The sequence below is a fragment of the Filicampus tigris genome, chromosome 4 (genome assembly GCF_054856515.1).
Source record: "Filicampus tigris isolate MCC_2025a chromosome 4, RoL_Ftig_1.0, whole genome shotgun sequence".
NCBI lineage: Eukaryota > Metazoa > Chordata > Actinopteri > Syngnathiformes > Syngnathidae > Filicampus > Filicampus tigris.
The window spans coordinates 6887501-6902500 of record NC_141220.1 but is presented as its reverse complement, the minus strand read 5'-3'; the positions used below and the strand labels follow the sequence as shown (position 1 = coordinate 6902500).

Here is a 15000-nt window from a genome sequence, read left to right as displayed (position 1 = left end):
CCACCCAAGATATTTTCTGTGGATTAAAAACAGAAATCAGCAGAGGGGTTTCAATCCTGCATATTCAATCGACCCACGTGGTCCCGGCCCGTCCTTAGTCGGCAATTCTGTAGTCTTTACGTCACACGCAGGTGCTGCACGAGCCGACACGCCCCCAAACAAAGAAAAAATATCAAACAAAAACAACTGACTCACACACACGCACAGCGTTGTCTCCGGCGAAATAAAAAGAATATGGGACACATGTCATTGTGTCTGTGGGACTGCAAGCCACACCCTTTTATTTTTTATTCTTTCCTTACTCGACCGCGTGTCAGGAGTGCGGCACCTGCATGTGACGCCGTATCGGTAAAGTCCGTTCTCGACGCCGGTTGACTGACTCCGACCAACTGGGACCACGTGGGTCGATTGAATATGCAGAACGGAAACCGGGGATGGAGGGTCGCTGCCCAGCTCTGGAAATCAGAATTAAGTATATCATAAGAATAATTTTTTCATAAAAATACACCAAAAGCTATATTACTGGATAGATTTTCCAGAAGCTATGTTTTCCCAGTCCTCATCATGTAACTATGTTGTGACTTGGCAATGCACTCTGCATTTGCGGCATAAAATGTGTTTGATCCACACTTTGCTGCTCAATTTGCCCTACAGTTAAACACGATTACTGTTTTTATTGGTCATTTGGTGGTGATTTGACTGCATTTTAATTGATCACCAGATAAATGATCAATGAATCACTTAAAAGTTATTTTTCTAAGTTGCCTGCAACAAATTGATTGATTGATTTCAATTTCATAAAGCGGAAAATACCAAAGAATCAACTAACAGGTGTCAATTCCGAGCTAAAATTCGTTTATCGAAGCAATACTCACACTATAAAGAGGAGACTATGGACATCAGATCATGTTAAAAAGTCAAAATAGTAGCGAGTGAGTGAATCGCAAACAGAGAGATTACCTTCATGGTATACATACAATTGATGTGGAAAAACTATTACCATTACATTCATTCCTTTACTGTAATGGCTTAACCAATGGGTTAGTTGCACCTTTACTTTGTAGACTACATAAGGAAGTCAACAGCCCCCTCAGCAAATTATCACATCATCAGAGAAGAATAACGGTCGAGACAGCATTTATTTGGTTGACCCTTTCAGACAACTCGCCCAAGTAGGACATTGCCGTGTCACATGGCTGTTGTACCTTGGTGCATTCACGTAATCGGTGTGTGGTAATGTCAGCACCAGCCTCTGGCACTGCTAAAGATGCTTTCAAATTCAAAGGCTCAGTGAGTCTTCAACTTCACACTCTGGACACACTCCTGATACACTAGTGGGCTTCCACCTCTGTTGTGCATTCTGACACCACATTGTAAACTGGCAACCCCTGTCCCCCAATCCAGCATCGATACTTAACACACAGGTCAGCAAGCCGGTTGGGTTAATCAATAAGTCAAATACTGTACAATGAGTTGCTCGGATTTATCACTAATTGGGAAAGTTACTTTGTTGGCAACACTGGCTTGAATTTGAATGGTAATGAACTGAAATAATGCATGTTTTTTTCCCCCCGGTGTTACAGTGTCACGAGGCATCCATCGCCATTTACAGCAGCATGGAGAATCAGCGTCTCTCTCACTGGGCCTTCATCTCTGTGGTTACTATGATCATCTGCCTCATCATTTATTCTCTCACAGGTCAGGTAACGGTCTGCATGCCCAGTATGCCCAGCAACACCACACATCACGGCGCTGTACAATGTATTAAAAACCTAAACCAGTTTTTAGCCTTTCCTGGGCTGTCAGAACTCAATGTACTGTGTAGTGACTTCAGATGCCAAATACTACTGTAGTTACATTAATAGTAGTGTTGTTCCGATGCCATTTTTTGGCCCCGATACCGATTCTGATACCCAGCTGTGCGGTATCGGCCGATGCCGATACTGTACCAATACCAGACTTTTGAAAAAAAAGAATTTGCCATATATATATATGGCATATATATATATATATATATATATATATATATATATATATATGGCAATAAGGCAATAAGAAATAATATACACGAGGTATCTTTGAGAGTGATTGTGTCTGATTAATTACAAAAGCTATACGACATTATTATAAAAGTTTGTTTTGAGTATTAGTGATCCATCGCAACAACTTCCGCTCCCAAATCTACTTTCAAAACCAAAAAAACAAGTAGTAGAAAAATCCAACAAGTTCAACTCCAAAATCCAAAATCGAGCGGGGTTTGTTGTTGCGGTCAATTCCCCTTGTTAATGCTCGCTTCCGCCGCAAACTCTTGGTGCTCGTTCACATGTTTCGTTCTCAAATGTTGCATCAGGTTTACGTTTTGAACCTAGCCACTTTGGTTCCGCCTCTTGCAACATACGCTCTAGCTGGAGTTTCTATGATGAAGTAGTTACATATCGCCGACATTATATCTCCTGTACCCCACTGTCCCCCCACACACACACACACATGAAAAAGCAGCAGGGAGCAAGATACAAAGCGCTACATTCAACGTTCTTTACTAGTACAGCTTCGGGAAATGGCATCGGCACGTTATTTGTAAGTACTCGCAGATACCGATACCAGTGTTTTAATGTGGTATCGGGATACTGTTTGCTTCCATGACTTCCAGCACACACTCTCACAGGCTGCACAACGTCAGTTCAGTTGTGCATGCGCAGTAAATCTTTAATCAGAATTGAGATACTACTTCAAAGCATTGGCTCTCACAACTATGTTCAAATAAAGATTAGGGATATTAATCATAATGTAATGTGAAAAAAATAAATAAAAGGACACGGCTATTAGTAATTTTTTCTCTTAAAAGTCAGTACTTCATTCACCACCATGTAGCTCCATTTCCTGACACGACCTCTTGTGCAACTTGGAACATCATGCTGTATTGAAAAAGACTAAAAAAACAGCATGACTATTGCAACTATTATTGAGTGGTTACATCAAAAAATTGGTATATTGCCCAAGTATCATCACATTCCCTCCTGAGTTCCATCAGGGTGAGGAAGGAACATGTTTTTGAGGTGACCAGTTCAAATATTCAAAGTACAATGTTTTCATCGTCATTTCTTAACAACACAATTGGCCAAACTGAAATCTGATTTGGACCATTATATTTTCAAAGTGGTAATGTATTTTCTGCAGGTTATCTAATTTGTATCATTTATGTTCAGTGTAAACAACAGGGTCTCTACATAAAACTATAATATTTTATTTTCATTACCTTCTCAGCACACTGATCACATCATTTCTGACTGGAGCAGCTTCAAGTGTCACTCCACACGTTAAGATGCAACTGCAGTAAAAATAGTCTGCAAAACACATAACGGTCTCTAAATATAGCTCCACACATTCACACGAGGTTACAGTATGTGGTTTCAGATGCATTGTGTTTGTAAGCTTGGGTGTAGAAATGCTGTCTTTGTCTGTTGCAGGGGTTTATGGGTACCTGACATTTGGGAAGGATGTGAAGGCCGACATTTTGATGTCATACATGGGCAATGACATTCTGATGCTCATCGCCAGACTCCTCTTTGGAGTCTCTATTATCACCATCTACCCCATCATCCTGTTGTTGGGCAGGTTGGAGGCGTTTCTCATTAATCTCGTCTTTATTTGCTTGATTTATGTTGTGTATTTATCCCTATTCAAAAATCTACAAATGCAATATTATATCTCCTCTTCTCCATTGTCAAGTTTTGTCTTCATTCTTCAACATCCATGTTTCTTTTGTAATTTTTTTGCACATACTGTAAGATCAGTGATCCAGGACCCTCTACTGAGTTGGTGGCGGAGGCGTGGCGGCGTGGTGACGGTTTCGTTTGAAAGTCGCAGTCGGTACACGGTGACGTTCCTGTGGATTACTGCAACACTTCTCATCGCTGTGTTTGTACCAGACATCAGTAAAGTCATCAGTGTCATTGGTGGGATCAGTGCGTTTTTCATTTTTATCTTCCCAGGTAATGTCTTGTTTTGAGTCCACATTTTCTTACATGTTAAACCATACCCACCTAAATCATCTGTGTGTTTGACTAGGACTTTGTTTGATGTTTGCCATGCAGTCTGAGCCAGTGTCTTGGAGAACCAGGTGAGAATTGTATTTGTTTATGTTTGGGCGGTATCATGTCAGTATCATGTCACATCTGGACTGCAATTGTCTTGATCTAGCTATCTAACAATTAGGCCTAATTTTTGATGACCGCCATAAATCCTCTAACTTTGCTGAGGCGGGTTAGATCCGATGTTGGTAACTTTTCAGCCAGTCACAGGCCAGCAGATCTGCGGTAGGGATGGGATCGCCGCTGTCGCAGTGGTCACAGCCGACGTCAATCAGGGCCAATCAAAGTGGCTGTCAATTCCCTTGAACTCTTTGAGCGCTGTTGACGTGAAATGAGGTCAACGGGAACCATAACTAGGAGCGGCGTTGACGTCATTTTTGGGGTGAAGGAATGGGCGGAAAAAAGGCTTGGGTAGCTCTGGTTTGATCATTAGGTTGGGAAAATGGGCAAAAAAAACCCTTCTAACTATTGCCAGCAGATGGCAACATTGTATCTCTTTTGGATGAGCTGACGGTGTATCAATGCAATGCAGACGCGTATGAAAATGGCCGATCTTTGAAAATACCAGAGCTGGGAATCGGCCCTCCGTTCCCGGTTTCCGTTCTGCATATTCAATCGACCCACATGGTCCCGGCCCGTCCTTCGCCGGCGACAGCCAATCGGCGTCGATTAAGTAAGCTTCACGTCACACGCAGGTGCCGCACGAGCAGACATGCCGCCAAACAAAGAAAAAATATCAAACAAAAACAACTGACACACACACACACACACACAGCGTTGTCATCGGTGAAATAAAAAGAATATGGGACACGTCATTGCGTTTGTGGGACCGCAAGGTACACCGCACCATTTTATTTTTTATTGTTTCCTTACTCGACTGCGTGTCAGGAATGCGGCACCTGCATGTGACGCAATATCGGTAACGTCCGTTCTCGACGCCGGTTACTGACTCTGACCGACTGGGACCACGTCGATCGATTGAATATGCAGGGCGGAACCCCGGGGATGGAGGTCCGATGCCCAGCTCTGGTCATTAAGATGTTAGAAACACTTTGTGATTGACCAAAGTGTTTCTCACGATAAATCCACTACAAAGAGTACCACAAACGACGAATGAAAACCTACCTCCGTCCTTGCTTAGTCCGTCCTTTTTAAAACAGTTCCCGTCCTCCGTCCAACCATCCACAAAATGGGTGTTCGTCCGTTACGTCCCTGCTAAATACTACTAAATACTGTGCAATAGTTTGTAACGTTTGTCCATTGCAAAATTCTTACACTGGTGAATATTTGTAAAGACATTATTTTGCCATCAAAAGTACATTTTCATTGTTGTTGTTGGTATTTTACAGAATAAAAGGGTTTTAAGTGTCACAAAAGCAAAAATTATTGTCTTAAAAGTCACTGTTGCCATGAAATATCTTTTCACAAAAATCTTGTTTTCTGCATTTTTTTGGGTCCAATAATAGGTGATTTGGGTGAAACAAACAGATATTGTACTGCTGATTACTAAAAAATGGAATAAGGTAGAACCAAACTTTTTAGGTGAGGGAAGAGGAGGGTCTAATTTTTCATTTAGTAGTTGCTGTGTTTGCATAGTCATAAAACACAATATTCTGTGAGGCTTCAAAGATCCGTCAGAATGTCCATAATTGGCTGGCACTCGAAAGGTTGTCTTTTTTGAGAATGGCTGACACTGAAAGAGTTAAATGCAAGCACTAGAGTCTCGATGTGGTTGAAACACATCCGCGCTTTGAAGTGTGCACTTGAAACCACCCCTCAACCCTGATCTTTTATGTTCCTCCAACCCCATAAATGTGACGCCCAGTGGGATGATTCCAAAAATACAATACAATGATTCAGAGAGGCTGATGCCCTCTGTTCACATACTGTACTTATGAATTAAATATGTTGAGTTGGAACCATCTATCCTGTGCCTGCACTCAGACATGGTCTGACCGCGCGTAAGCTTTCTACTGAGTTTCTGCCATCAAATTGTCGCTTGGCCCGGCGCATCTTCAAGACACTCCTTCTGCTGGGCCTGGAAAGTCTAAAACATTTGATGTGTGTGTGTGTGTGTATGTGTGTGGGGGTGCGCGCGTGTGTGTGTGTGTGTATATAAAGGCTTAACGTAGCTTTATGGTAGAAATCAATGACGACTTGCCACCAAAATTCATGCACATCTCCATTTATGCCCACTTCAACCTCTGGAAATATCAAAGCAATAGCCACAATATTTTAGATTTTATGGGCATTTAGTGTTTTCCTCATTACGTGAAATTAAGCACGCACACCTATGGAGAGGTAACGACGGTAATGCCCATCAAATCTCAACTATTGGTGTAATCGTTTTCATATTTGCAGACACTGGTGTGGGCTTAGGTAGAACTGTGTACATGAATTGTGTTTTTAGTTTTCTAACGAGCCATGGTAAGCTTTTTTATATTAAGCGTTTTAGACTGTCCTGCTGGGCCAGCCTGCCCAGCTTTGCGGAGACCGGTCAGCCAAATTGGCACACATTAGCAGCAAGCCTTGCACTGATATGAAAATTTGGCGTTTTCGCAGATGCACTGCACAAAAATAGAGACCTTCAATAGACATAAGATTCTATATGTACAGTATGTGAATCAGACCTGCCAAACTGCGTGAATTTGGTACCATGTTCAAAAATGTTTTCGACTAAAGTGTTGTAAACATGACATTTTTACATCCATTTTGATTTCTGTATCCTTCTCCTTTTCAGAATTGTCCTCACACTTTGGGGAGTGGTCACACTGCTGTGTGGTGCATTCATCTTTGGCCAAAGTACCACCATCGCTGTCTTGCAACTCCTTGGGAAGATCTGACACTTCAGATTCGATTTCATCTTGCCATCCCACGCCATTCAAGTTCTTCACTCTTGCCAATTGCAGTCAGCTAGTTGCTAAATCAGCCTTGATGACAACAAACGTACACTCTGTACGGTTCCGAAGCCCTCCACTGTTACTTTGACCCAGGTTCATTTTTCACAATTACACCCTAACGATCAAACTCTGACTTACTTCCAATTGTGATGAGAGGATATAATGTTGTCACTGCAATTTAATTACACTCTTCTGCTGCACAATCATTCTTGTACAGCAAAAATATGTTGCAGTCATTAGTGTGGCCAAGACAAAGAGATTGGGACCAGGGTGAAATACATTATGTCCACCTTTCCAAATTAAGGTTCTGTAACTGTATTTCACTGTAATTCTAATGTAAGTCAATATGGTCCCGATTTGAAATGCGCATTAATTTATACTAAAAATTTGGGCACTTAATGCTGTCAGTATGGGTATTTTTCGAGTGTGGAATTTCAGTCTGCATACAACCATCCAATAGTTGAAATTGGTGGACACCTAATACCATGCGTTCAGTGTTTTCCATTCTGTGAAAAAAGGGGCAAAAAAACATTTTCTCGTGTGTGTAAATACTGTCGCACTAGTTTTTTTTGTTGGTAACAATATGTTAAAAAAACAGCATTGTAAGTGGTGAATAAATCATGAAATATTTTATATACTGTAATTGTGTCGATTTGTTTATCGAAGTCAAAATGATCGCACTTATTTTATGGTATTGTCCAGATTTTTTTTTGGGGGGGGGGGGGTTAATGTTTCAGTGTTTGGTAAATGGAATCGAGCAAAAATATTTACTTGTTTTTTTTTATACTTTTAATTAATTTATATGAGGCGATAGCATTTTACGATGATACACAAAGAGATAAGCAATTACATTCACACATATTGTCATTATTCCATATCGTAATCAAAGAATAGTGCCTGAGAAGGAGTGGGAAGAAGAAGATCTTATTGAATCACACCCTCCTCTCTCATCACTATTGTTCCAACAAGCTTCTTGAGAACTTGTTGCAGGATCAAGTTCCAAATTAAGGCCTCTATATTGCTCAAACAGTCATACAAAAATAATATAGAGATGTCCAAATCCTGCTATGGTGATGTGAAAAACCAAGCAATGCCACCAACTGTAAAACCGGTATACCCCCAAAAAATGGTAGAAAGGGAAAGAATAGTCATATCCGCTACCCAGAAATGTCAGTAGACAACGCACCACAAAGGGAAAAAAAAAAAAAAAAACACAATACAAACCCAAGCACAAGAACATACAGTATGTTTATACTACCGTATATTGGCCAAACAATCGTGTCACTGATGGTGTACTGGTACACACACCTGAGTTCACTGATGGTGTCTGCGTGTGTGCCCTGCGACTGGCTGGTGACCAGTTCGGGGTGTAATCTGCCTTTTGCCCATTGTCAGGTGGGATAGGCTCCAGCACCTCCCCCGTGACCCTGTACAGCAGTGGTGTCAAACATATGGCCCGCGGGCCGGAAACGGCCCCCAAGGAGGTTCGATCAGGCCCGAAGGATCATTTAAACGTGAAAAAAATGCATAAAGGCACGGAATTAATATTTTTAATACTTTGCAATTCATGAATTATCCACTAGGGGGCACACTGTTTTGATCAGAGTAGAAGACAACATTGTTTGAAAATGTCTTTCTTTATAAATCTCGTTTAATCTTAAAGTGCATTACTATATTGTTCAATACTAATTACTTGTTCAAGTTTTGTGCCTTTGTACAATGAGTGGGATCAGTTGCAATGCATATATGTACATTTTACATTTGTCTAACGAAATCGAAGGTGTTAGCACGTCTGCCTCACAGTTCAGAGGTCGTGGGTTCGATCCCGCATCCCTGTGTGGATTTTGCATGTTCTCCCCGTGCTTGCGTGGGTTTTCTCCGGGTTCTCCGGTTTCCTCCCACATTCCAAAAACATGCATGGTAGGTTGACTGGACACTCTAAATTGCCGCTAGGTGTGATTGTGAGTGCGGATGTTTGTCTCTGTGTGCCCTGCGATTGGCTGGCAACCAATTCAGGGTGTCCCCCGCCTACTGCCCGAAGACAGCGGGGATAGGCTCCAGCACATCCCGCGACCCTTGTGAGGAGAAGCGGTATCGATAATGGTTGGATGGATGGAATCTAAGGTGTTTCATGAAATGTTTTGTAAAAGGAATGTTCATTAAATTTAAACATTTTCCTAATGTTCTTGTGCTTCTTTACACCAAAACAGAGGAAATACATGATATTTTGGCTATTTATAGCTGAGTATGGTATAATTTTAATGGTCCGGCCCACTTGACATCTACCGAGGCCGTATGTGGCCCACAATGTGAAATGAGTTTGACACCCCTGCTGTACAGGATAAGCGGTTTGGAAGATGACACATGGCCAAACATACGTACGTTCTTTATACAGTAACCAGACCATGTGTTTATATAACAATTTACATTTTGTGAATATTTTTGACATTGACTACCTAAAATGCAGTAGTAATTACCATGTTGCAGTCATTTTACTAGTTTCCTCCAAAGTTGGTACTCACATACAGTACAATATATGCTGAAGTTGATACTGGTATTGACAGTACATTTAAGGATAGATGTTCAAATGGACAACAATACACTATTAGTGCTATTGAGAAGAGTACATTACAACCCTCTCAATGTAGAGAGATGAAGCTGCTGAGCAGGGTGACTGGAATGCTTGTGAATACATCCCAGCATCAGCAACATGAATCATGTACATATAGTAGGAACCTTGATGTTGATTTTCAGCTTGCAATGTTACATATACTGTATATTTTTGTGAAACCTCTTAAATTAACGCTGAAAATCTAGACATTAACACCATTTTTATTGTTATATTTCAAATGCATTGTGCTGTAGAACGACAAAATCAGGAAAACTTTACCAATGTCAAAATACTTGCAGAAACTACAGTAACTGTAAGTCAGCTTATTGTCATCTTATTGCTGTTTATGTATACAAAGACATTTGAAAAGCAATCGGTCGACCTCATCTGAATTTAAATCTTTTCCTTCAACACATCTTCTATGCCGCTTGTCTTCAGAGTTGCTGGTGGCTGGAGCCTATGCCTTCCCGGTTGAGTTTGATGAGAAGTGGGTACACCACGTACTGGTTGCTAGTCAAATCGCAGGGCACATATAGACAAACAACCATTCACACACACATTTAAAAATACTGTATGAGCAATTTTGAGTCTTCATTTGACCTAAGAAACACCTGAAGCCCAAGCAAATATAGGGAGAACATGCATGCGCTTTGCCGAGTTATTCCAACAGAATTAGAAACCCAGACCTGACTTTGCAACAGACATGCTAACCGCTAAACTAAAGTGTAGCCCTTTAAATACAGTATATATTTTGTGTAATGTGCTTAACCCTTGTATGGTGTTCGTATTTTTGTTACTCGGGTAGTAATGATGGGTCTGTTGGACCCACTACAGCACAATCAAATGATTTTCTGTTAAAATACTCAACAGATGTTTACTACATCCCAATTAAGTCATATGAACAGCAAACATTGTTAATATTTGCCCTTTAGATCATATTCATAAGTTAATGTGCTACTCCTTTTTTGAAAATAAAATGTAATAATAAAAAATAAACGAAAAGAAAATCTCATCACTTTTATCACCATGAGGAAAAGGTTTCAGAAATGCCTTGGGTCATTTTTCTTTTGATAAAAATCTAACGCGGGTCCCACAGACCCGAACACAATACAAAGGTTAATATCAAGTCAATGTATGACGATGGGATCTCAGAAAATGCATTTCTTATCAAGGCAGCAAGGCTTTTTCAGTTTTATATCTTTATTGAATTTGCATCACTACATTTTCGAGAATTTTCACAAATATAATACTTGCATCCCTTCAATATCTACTAGATATGTTTTACAGAAACATACATGAAGAATTAATAGTTAAACAATCTCATAAAATTGAATATTCATCCTTGTATGACACTTTTCTAGTCAAACATATGTATATAATGTATTTTAATCTCGGCCTCCTTAATAATTTAAGACTACTAGAAAAAGGAGGAAAAGAACGTAAGAAATGCACCAAACCCATAAAGGAGTAGCATGGCCTAATACTACGGCAAATAAGTTACTAGACATTCAGTTGACATGCACTCAGTTGAAGAATAGAAAAGAACACAATCACAGAAGGAAATAAATGTCACCTTGATAATGAGAAATTTGGCAAATTCCTGACTTGGAACCTGGAATCATGTACTAAGACTCGTTGAGGTAAACCCAGGGACATCAACTCTCAGCATTAAGTGGTGTTGCCTACAGGAGGCCAAGTCTCCATGTCCTGTACAGGAAGTCCTCAATTTACAAACGAGTTACGTTCCTACACTGGTGATGTACCACGAATTTCCGCCGCGTATGTCGGATTTCACCGCTCAAGTCGAAATTTACGTCAAAATACTTTGTTTGAAAAAAAAAAAGCAAATACATGAAAATAACAGGTTTAATATGCTGTATTTAGCATTACTGCTGAGAGGAGGGCAAAAAAGGCAAAGATATTGCCGGCGCGCAAACAGACAGGATCGAGACACTCTGCGCATGCTCATTGCTCAATCGCAAGAAATGCTGGTCTTTGGAAGTGCTTGTATGCGGAAGTGCGTTGTTTGGCACGCAACCCACCGCAAATACCGGTACACAAGCCAAGATAAACAAGCTCAAAGACGCAGCACAAAAGCACACTTTTGGAGCAAGGAGGAAACCGGCTACTTCATTCCTGTGGTGAGTGACATGAATATCAAGTGTTTTATTGACAGCTGAAAGTAACTGGCGGAAATGACGTCCATTTCAGTCGTGTGGCGCCATCCACAGTGGGTTGTCCAAATGCCGGAGCAACTCTGTCCGCTCAATCATGTAAACGGTTTATTCAGAATGTTTCAGAAATCGGAATTTTAACCCGAATCTTGACTACATGTAAAAGTAGTCACTATGGTGCTGGGGACAAAATGGCGGAGGAGAAACGGGCGTCGTAAAGTGGAAACGTCCTAGGTCGCGTACGTCGTAATTCGAGGACTTCCAATACTGCATGTCACGGTCAGTCCTTCAAGTCAGGAAACATTCAGTCAAGGCCTGTTTCATTACATTTCAAAGGCATCACTATTTCGTTTCATGACGAAGCACAAGTCATACTCAGGATATCGAAAGTAGAGAATCAAGACAGGTTGCACAGTGAAGGACTTTCCGGAACGTATCAACTGGGAACAGTACTGGCATTCTGACAGTTCATTTACGATCAACTTAATTGGAGTGGGCATGTTGTACAAGAACCATTACATTGTTGGGCTGCATTGACTTGAACATTTCTGTGTTTTCAAACAGTACATCATGTTTTATGACGTGCAAACATTGAGCTGTCCAACATGCCTCTCCTCTAAATAGGCCTACAGCAGCTTGGTCCACACAGATTTGACACAGATTCTATTGGCACAGAAGCATTGATATTGTTCAATGAATACCTCTCTGACAGTGGAAATTATCTTTGTAAGGCAGAATATCTGATAGGTTTGTATTAGATATCGCTACATTGTCAAAGTTGTCAAAAGGCTGTCATAACACCAGTAAAACGGGCGGGTTCTCGATAGTGATATTATCCTCATTAAATTGTTGTAAAAACATATTCTCCACTGGTGACAAATAAGTTTGCATGCTGGCTATCATTCACAGAGGGAACGTTGATTTAACAGTGAATTAACAAACAATGTTCATTTCCGAACAATCTGCAACAAATGCACATAATAAATAGTCATCAAAAAGTAACTATCAAGTCACAATATTGATCCATTTTAAATTTTGCTTTTTGAGAGATTCTTAATTACTACTTGGCCGCATACGGATTTTAGTTTGGTGCTCATTGTGTGTTGATGTGATGGGGCTCACAAAAGATCGTAAGGTATCATTTTGCCCATGTCTGACCTTAACCCAGAATGGACCAAAGTTCATTAGAGGGCCAACTTCTGCAAGGTTTTCAGTTTTTTCTTCCACTTAAACCGCAACACACCATATTTCATCCAATATGAATTACTCAACTGCAGTAAGTACTAGGCATTTATTTCTTTGTTACTTCCTCTTATAACAGGAATGAAATGTCTGACTAAAGTTTCTGTCGGCGTGTCCTTTTTCTTAGTTCCTTTAAATAATGCAGTGCAGTTGGAGGTGGAAGTAATTTTTCCGACTTATTTTCCTATTTTTAAATGTACCTACTTAAACAGTGACTGCTTGGGCAAAGTTACGATAATAAGAAACAATTGTGAAGATTTAGCGCTTCTGTACAGTAAGCAAACCACACTACTTCTCACGCATGCGCAGACGCTACTTCAATAGTCCGCGTTGCTGTCTGCCGTTGCGGTGTATTTTTCCAGCGCGACGTGCTGACAGCCGGCCCGACTCCACAGGGGGTAAGCGTCTGTGACTGTTGGCCAACGTCGGATTGGTCTCTCTAGGCCTTTTGACGTCAACTCTACTGGCATAAAGTATCTCTATTCAGGTTTGCGCTTGCTACACTCTCAAGGTTATTTCGTTTGTCGTATGTGTTATTTAATCAATTGATTTATTTTCAACTCAGTTTTCACATCTTGGTTTATCTGAAGAATACAACACTCATTTTTTTAATAACCAATATCTGTGACTTTGACTATTTAAAGATGATTGTGTTTCTTGTTAAGTCAGCTACAATTTGTGAAATCAATCTGCATGCCAGGTAAATACAGTATGCCAAATATTACTACATTGTTTGAATGAAATTTGGCTGGTATGAACGTAGCATTACCTTGCTTAGTGAGAGGTAAAATAAGTGAAAAAAACCCAACACTTTCAAAACTATCAAACCGTTCCATTTCATGTTGTGATTATTAAGGCTTTTATAGTCAATGTAGGGAGTTTCAGATGGTATGAAACAAGTGTGTGAGAAGCCACTGCCAGTTTCACTGAGAAAGATTTGCACCAGAGCACTAAAATATTGAAATAATACAAATAGATTCATATTAAAACAGCATTACTCATATATACAAGCTCTACCCAACTTACACAGCTAATGAGCTACTGATCGTCATTGTAGACAAGTATGACACAAACAGTGCAAAAACAAACTAGGTTTTATAGACTATCTCTCTTGCCTCTTCTGTTTAGGTAGCAGCAGACTCCTAATCCAACATTTACAACACATCACTTTTTAACTATTTTTTTACCCTGATGTTAAAGCTAACCGATTCAATTGTAAATGCCAATGTGCTCGAAAAAAAAAGAAAAAGGTCTGTGAAGCAAAATCTGAAGCTTCTAAGAAAACTTTCAAAGACTACTTCATAACATTGACCATGCACAGGACATTATTGGTTTGTAGTCAATGTTACACCTGCAATTTAAATTATTCACCCTCCACTGTAAATTAAATTTATTTGCAAAATGTACAAACTGTACATAGATAGCCACTTTGCAAAGGCTGTTGAATAATTTTCAGTGGACGTGCCTCGTGTTGTTGTGAAAACATGACGGTGGGCTAAACAGACTATTTCCTTCTTAGGGAAAAAAAAGCTGTTGCTCTCATAAGATATTTCATTTCACTGCTATCTTTCACAGCAGACATTGCAACGATGGTCCTCTGATAGCCTATATTATTTATAAGACTATTATCCTCCTATTGTTAGATGGATGTGAACTGTCAATCATTTAAATAGTGTGTTAGTGCTCACACTTGGACATTTTTCAATAAGAAAGTGGCGTTCACCCAAGTATGTTACTGACAAAAACCCATCAGGCTGCATCACAGTGCATCACACGGCGGGAGGTGAACGCAGATCCCTTCACAGGTTCGGTAATCCGAAAGTGACTGTAATGTTGTAGGAAGTGAATAGTGAAGATTTGTCACATTTAGTAGCATCAGTAGTGTATAGGGAACTTAAAATACAAAACAAGAACAGTCGGTTGAGACCCAATTGTAGATCTTGATTAGTATTACATTAGTGCACAATCAAATCAAATGCAAT

At 40.1% G+C, this 15000-nt stretch overlaps 2 protein-coding genes across 4 annotated transcripts in view; one reads left to right on the top strand and one right to left on the bottom strand.

Moving 5' to 3' along the window:
• The window catches only part of slc38a8a (solute carrier family 38 member 8a), a 17858-nt gene extending 10270 nt beyond the window's left edge, over positions 1-7588 (top strand). Inside the window, exons 6-10 of the mRNA XM_086028756.1 lie at positions 1584-1698; positions 3468-3615; positions 3790-3992; positions 4069-4120; positions 6832-7588. Coding sequence (XP_085884882.1) covers positions 1584-1698; positions 3468-3615; positions 3790-3992; positions 4069-4120; positions 6832-6934 — 621 coding nt within the window. The 3' untranslated portion in view covers positions 6935-7588. The remainder of the gene's footprint in view (positions 1-1583; positions 1699-3467; positions 3616-3789; positions 3993-4068; positions 4121-6831) is intronic.
• Positions 1-15000, bottom strand: part of necab2 (N-terminal EF-hand calcium binding protein 2) — a 172427-nt gene that overhangs the window by 20322 nt on the left and 137105 nt on the right. Inside the window, exon 13 of one of the 3 annotated variants that reach the window (XM_086027937.1) lies at positions 10785-15000. This exon is cut by the window's right edge and continues 892 nt beyond it. The exons of the other annotated variants lie outside the window; for them this stretch is intronic. The gene's annotated coding sequence lies outside the window, so the exon portion shown is untranslated. Of the gene's footprint in view, positions 1-10784 lie in introns of those variants that run through there. 3 annotated transcript variants of the gene reach the window in all.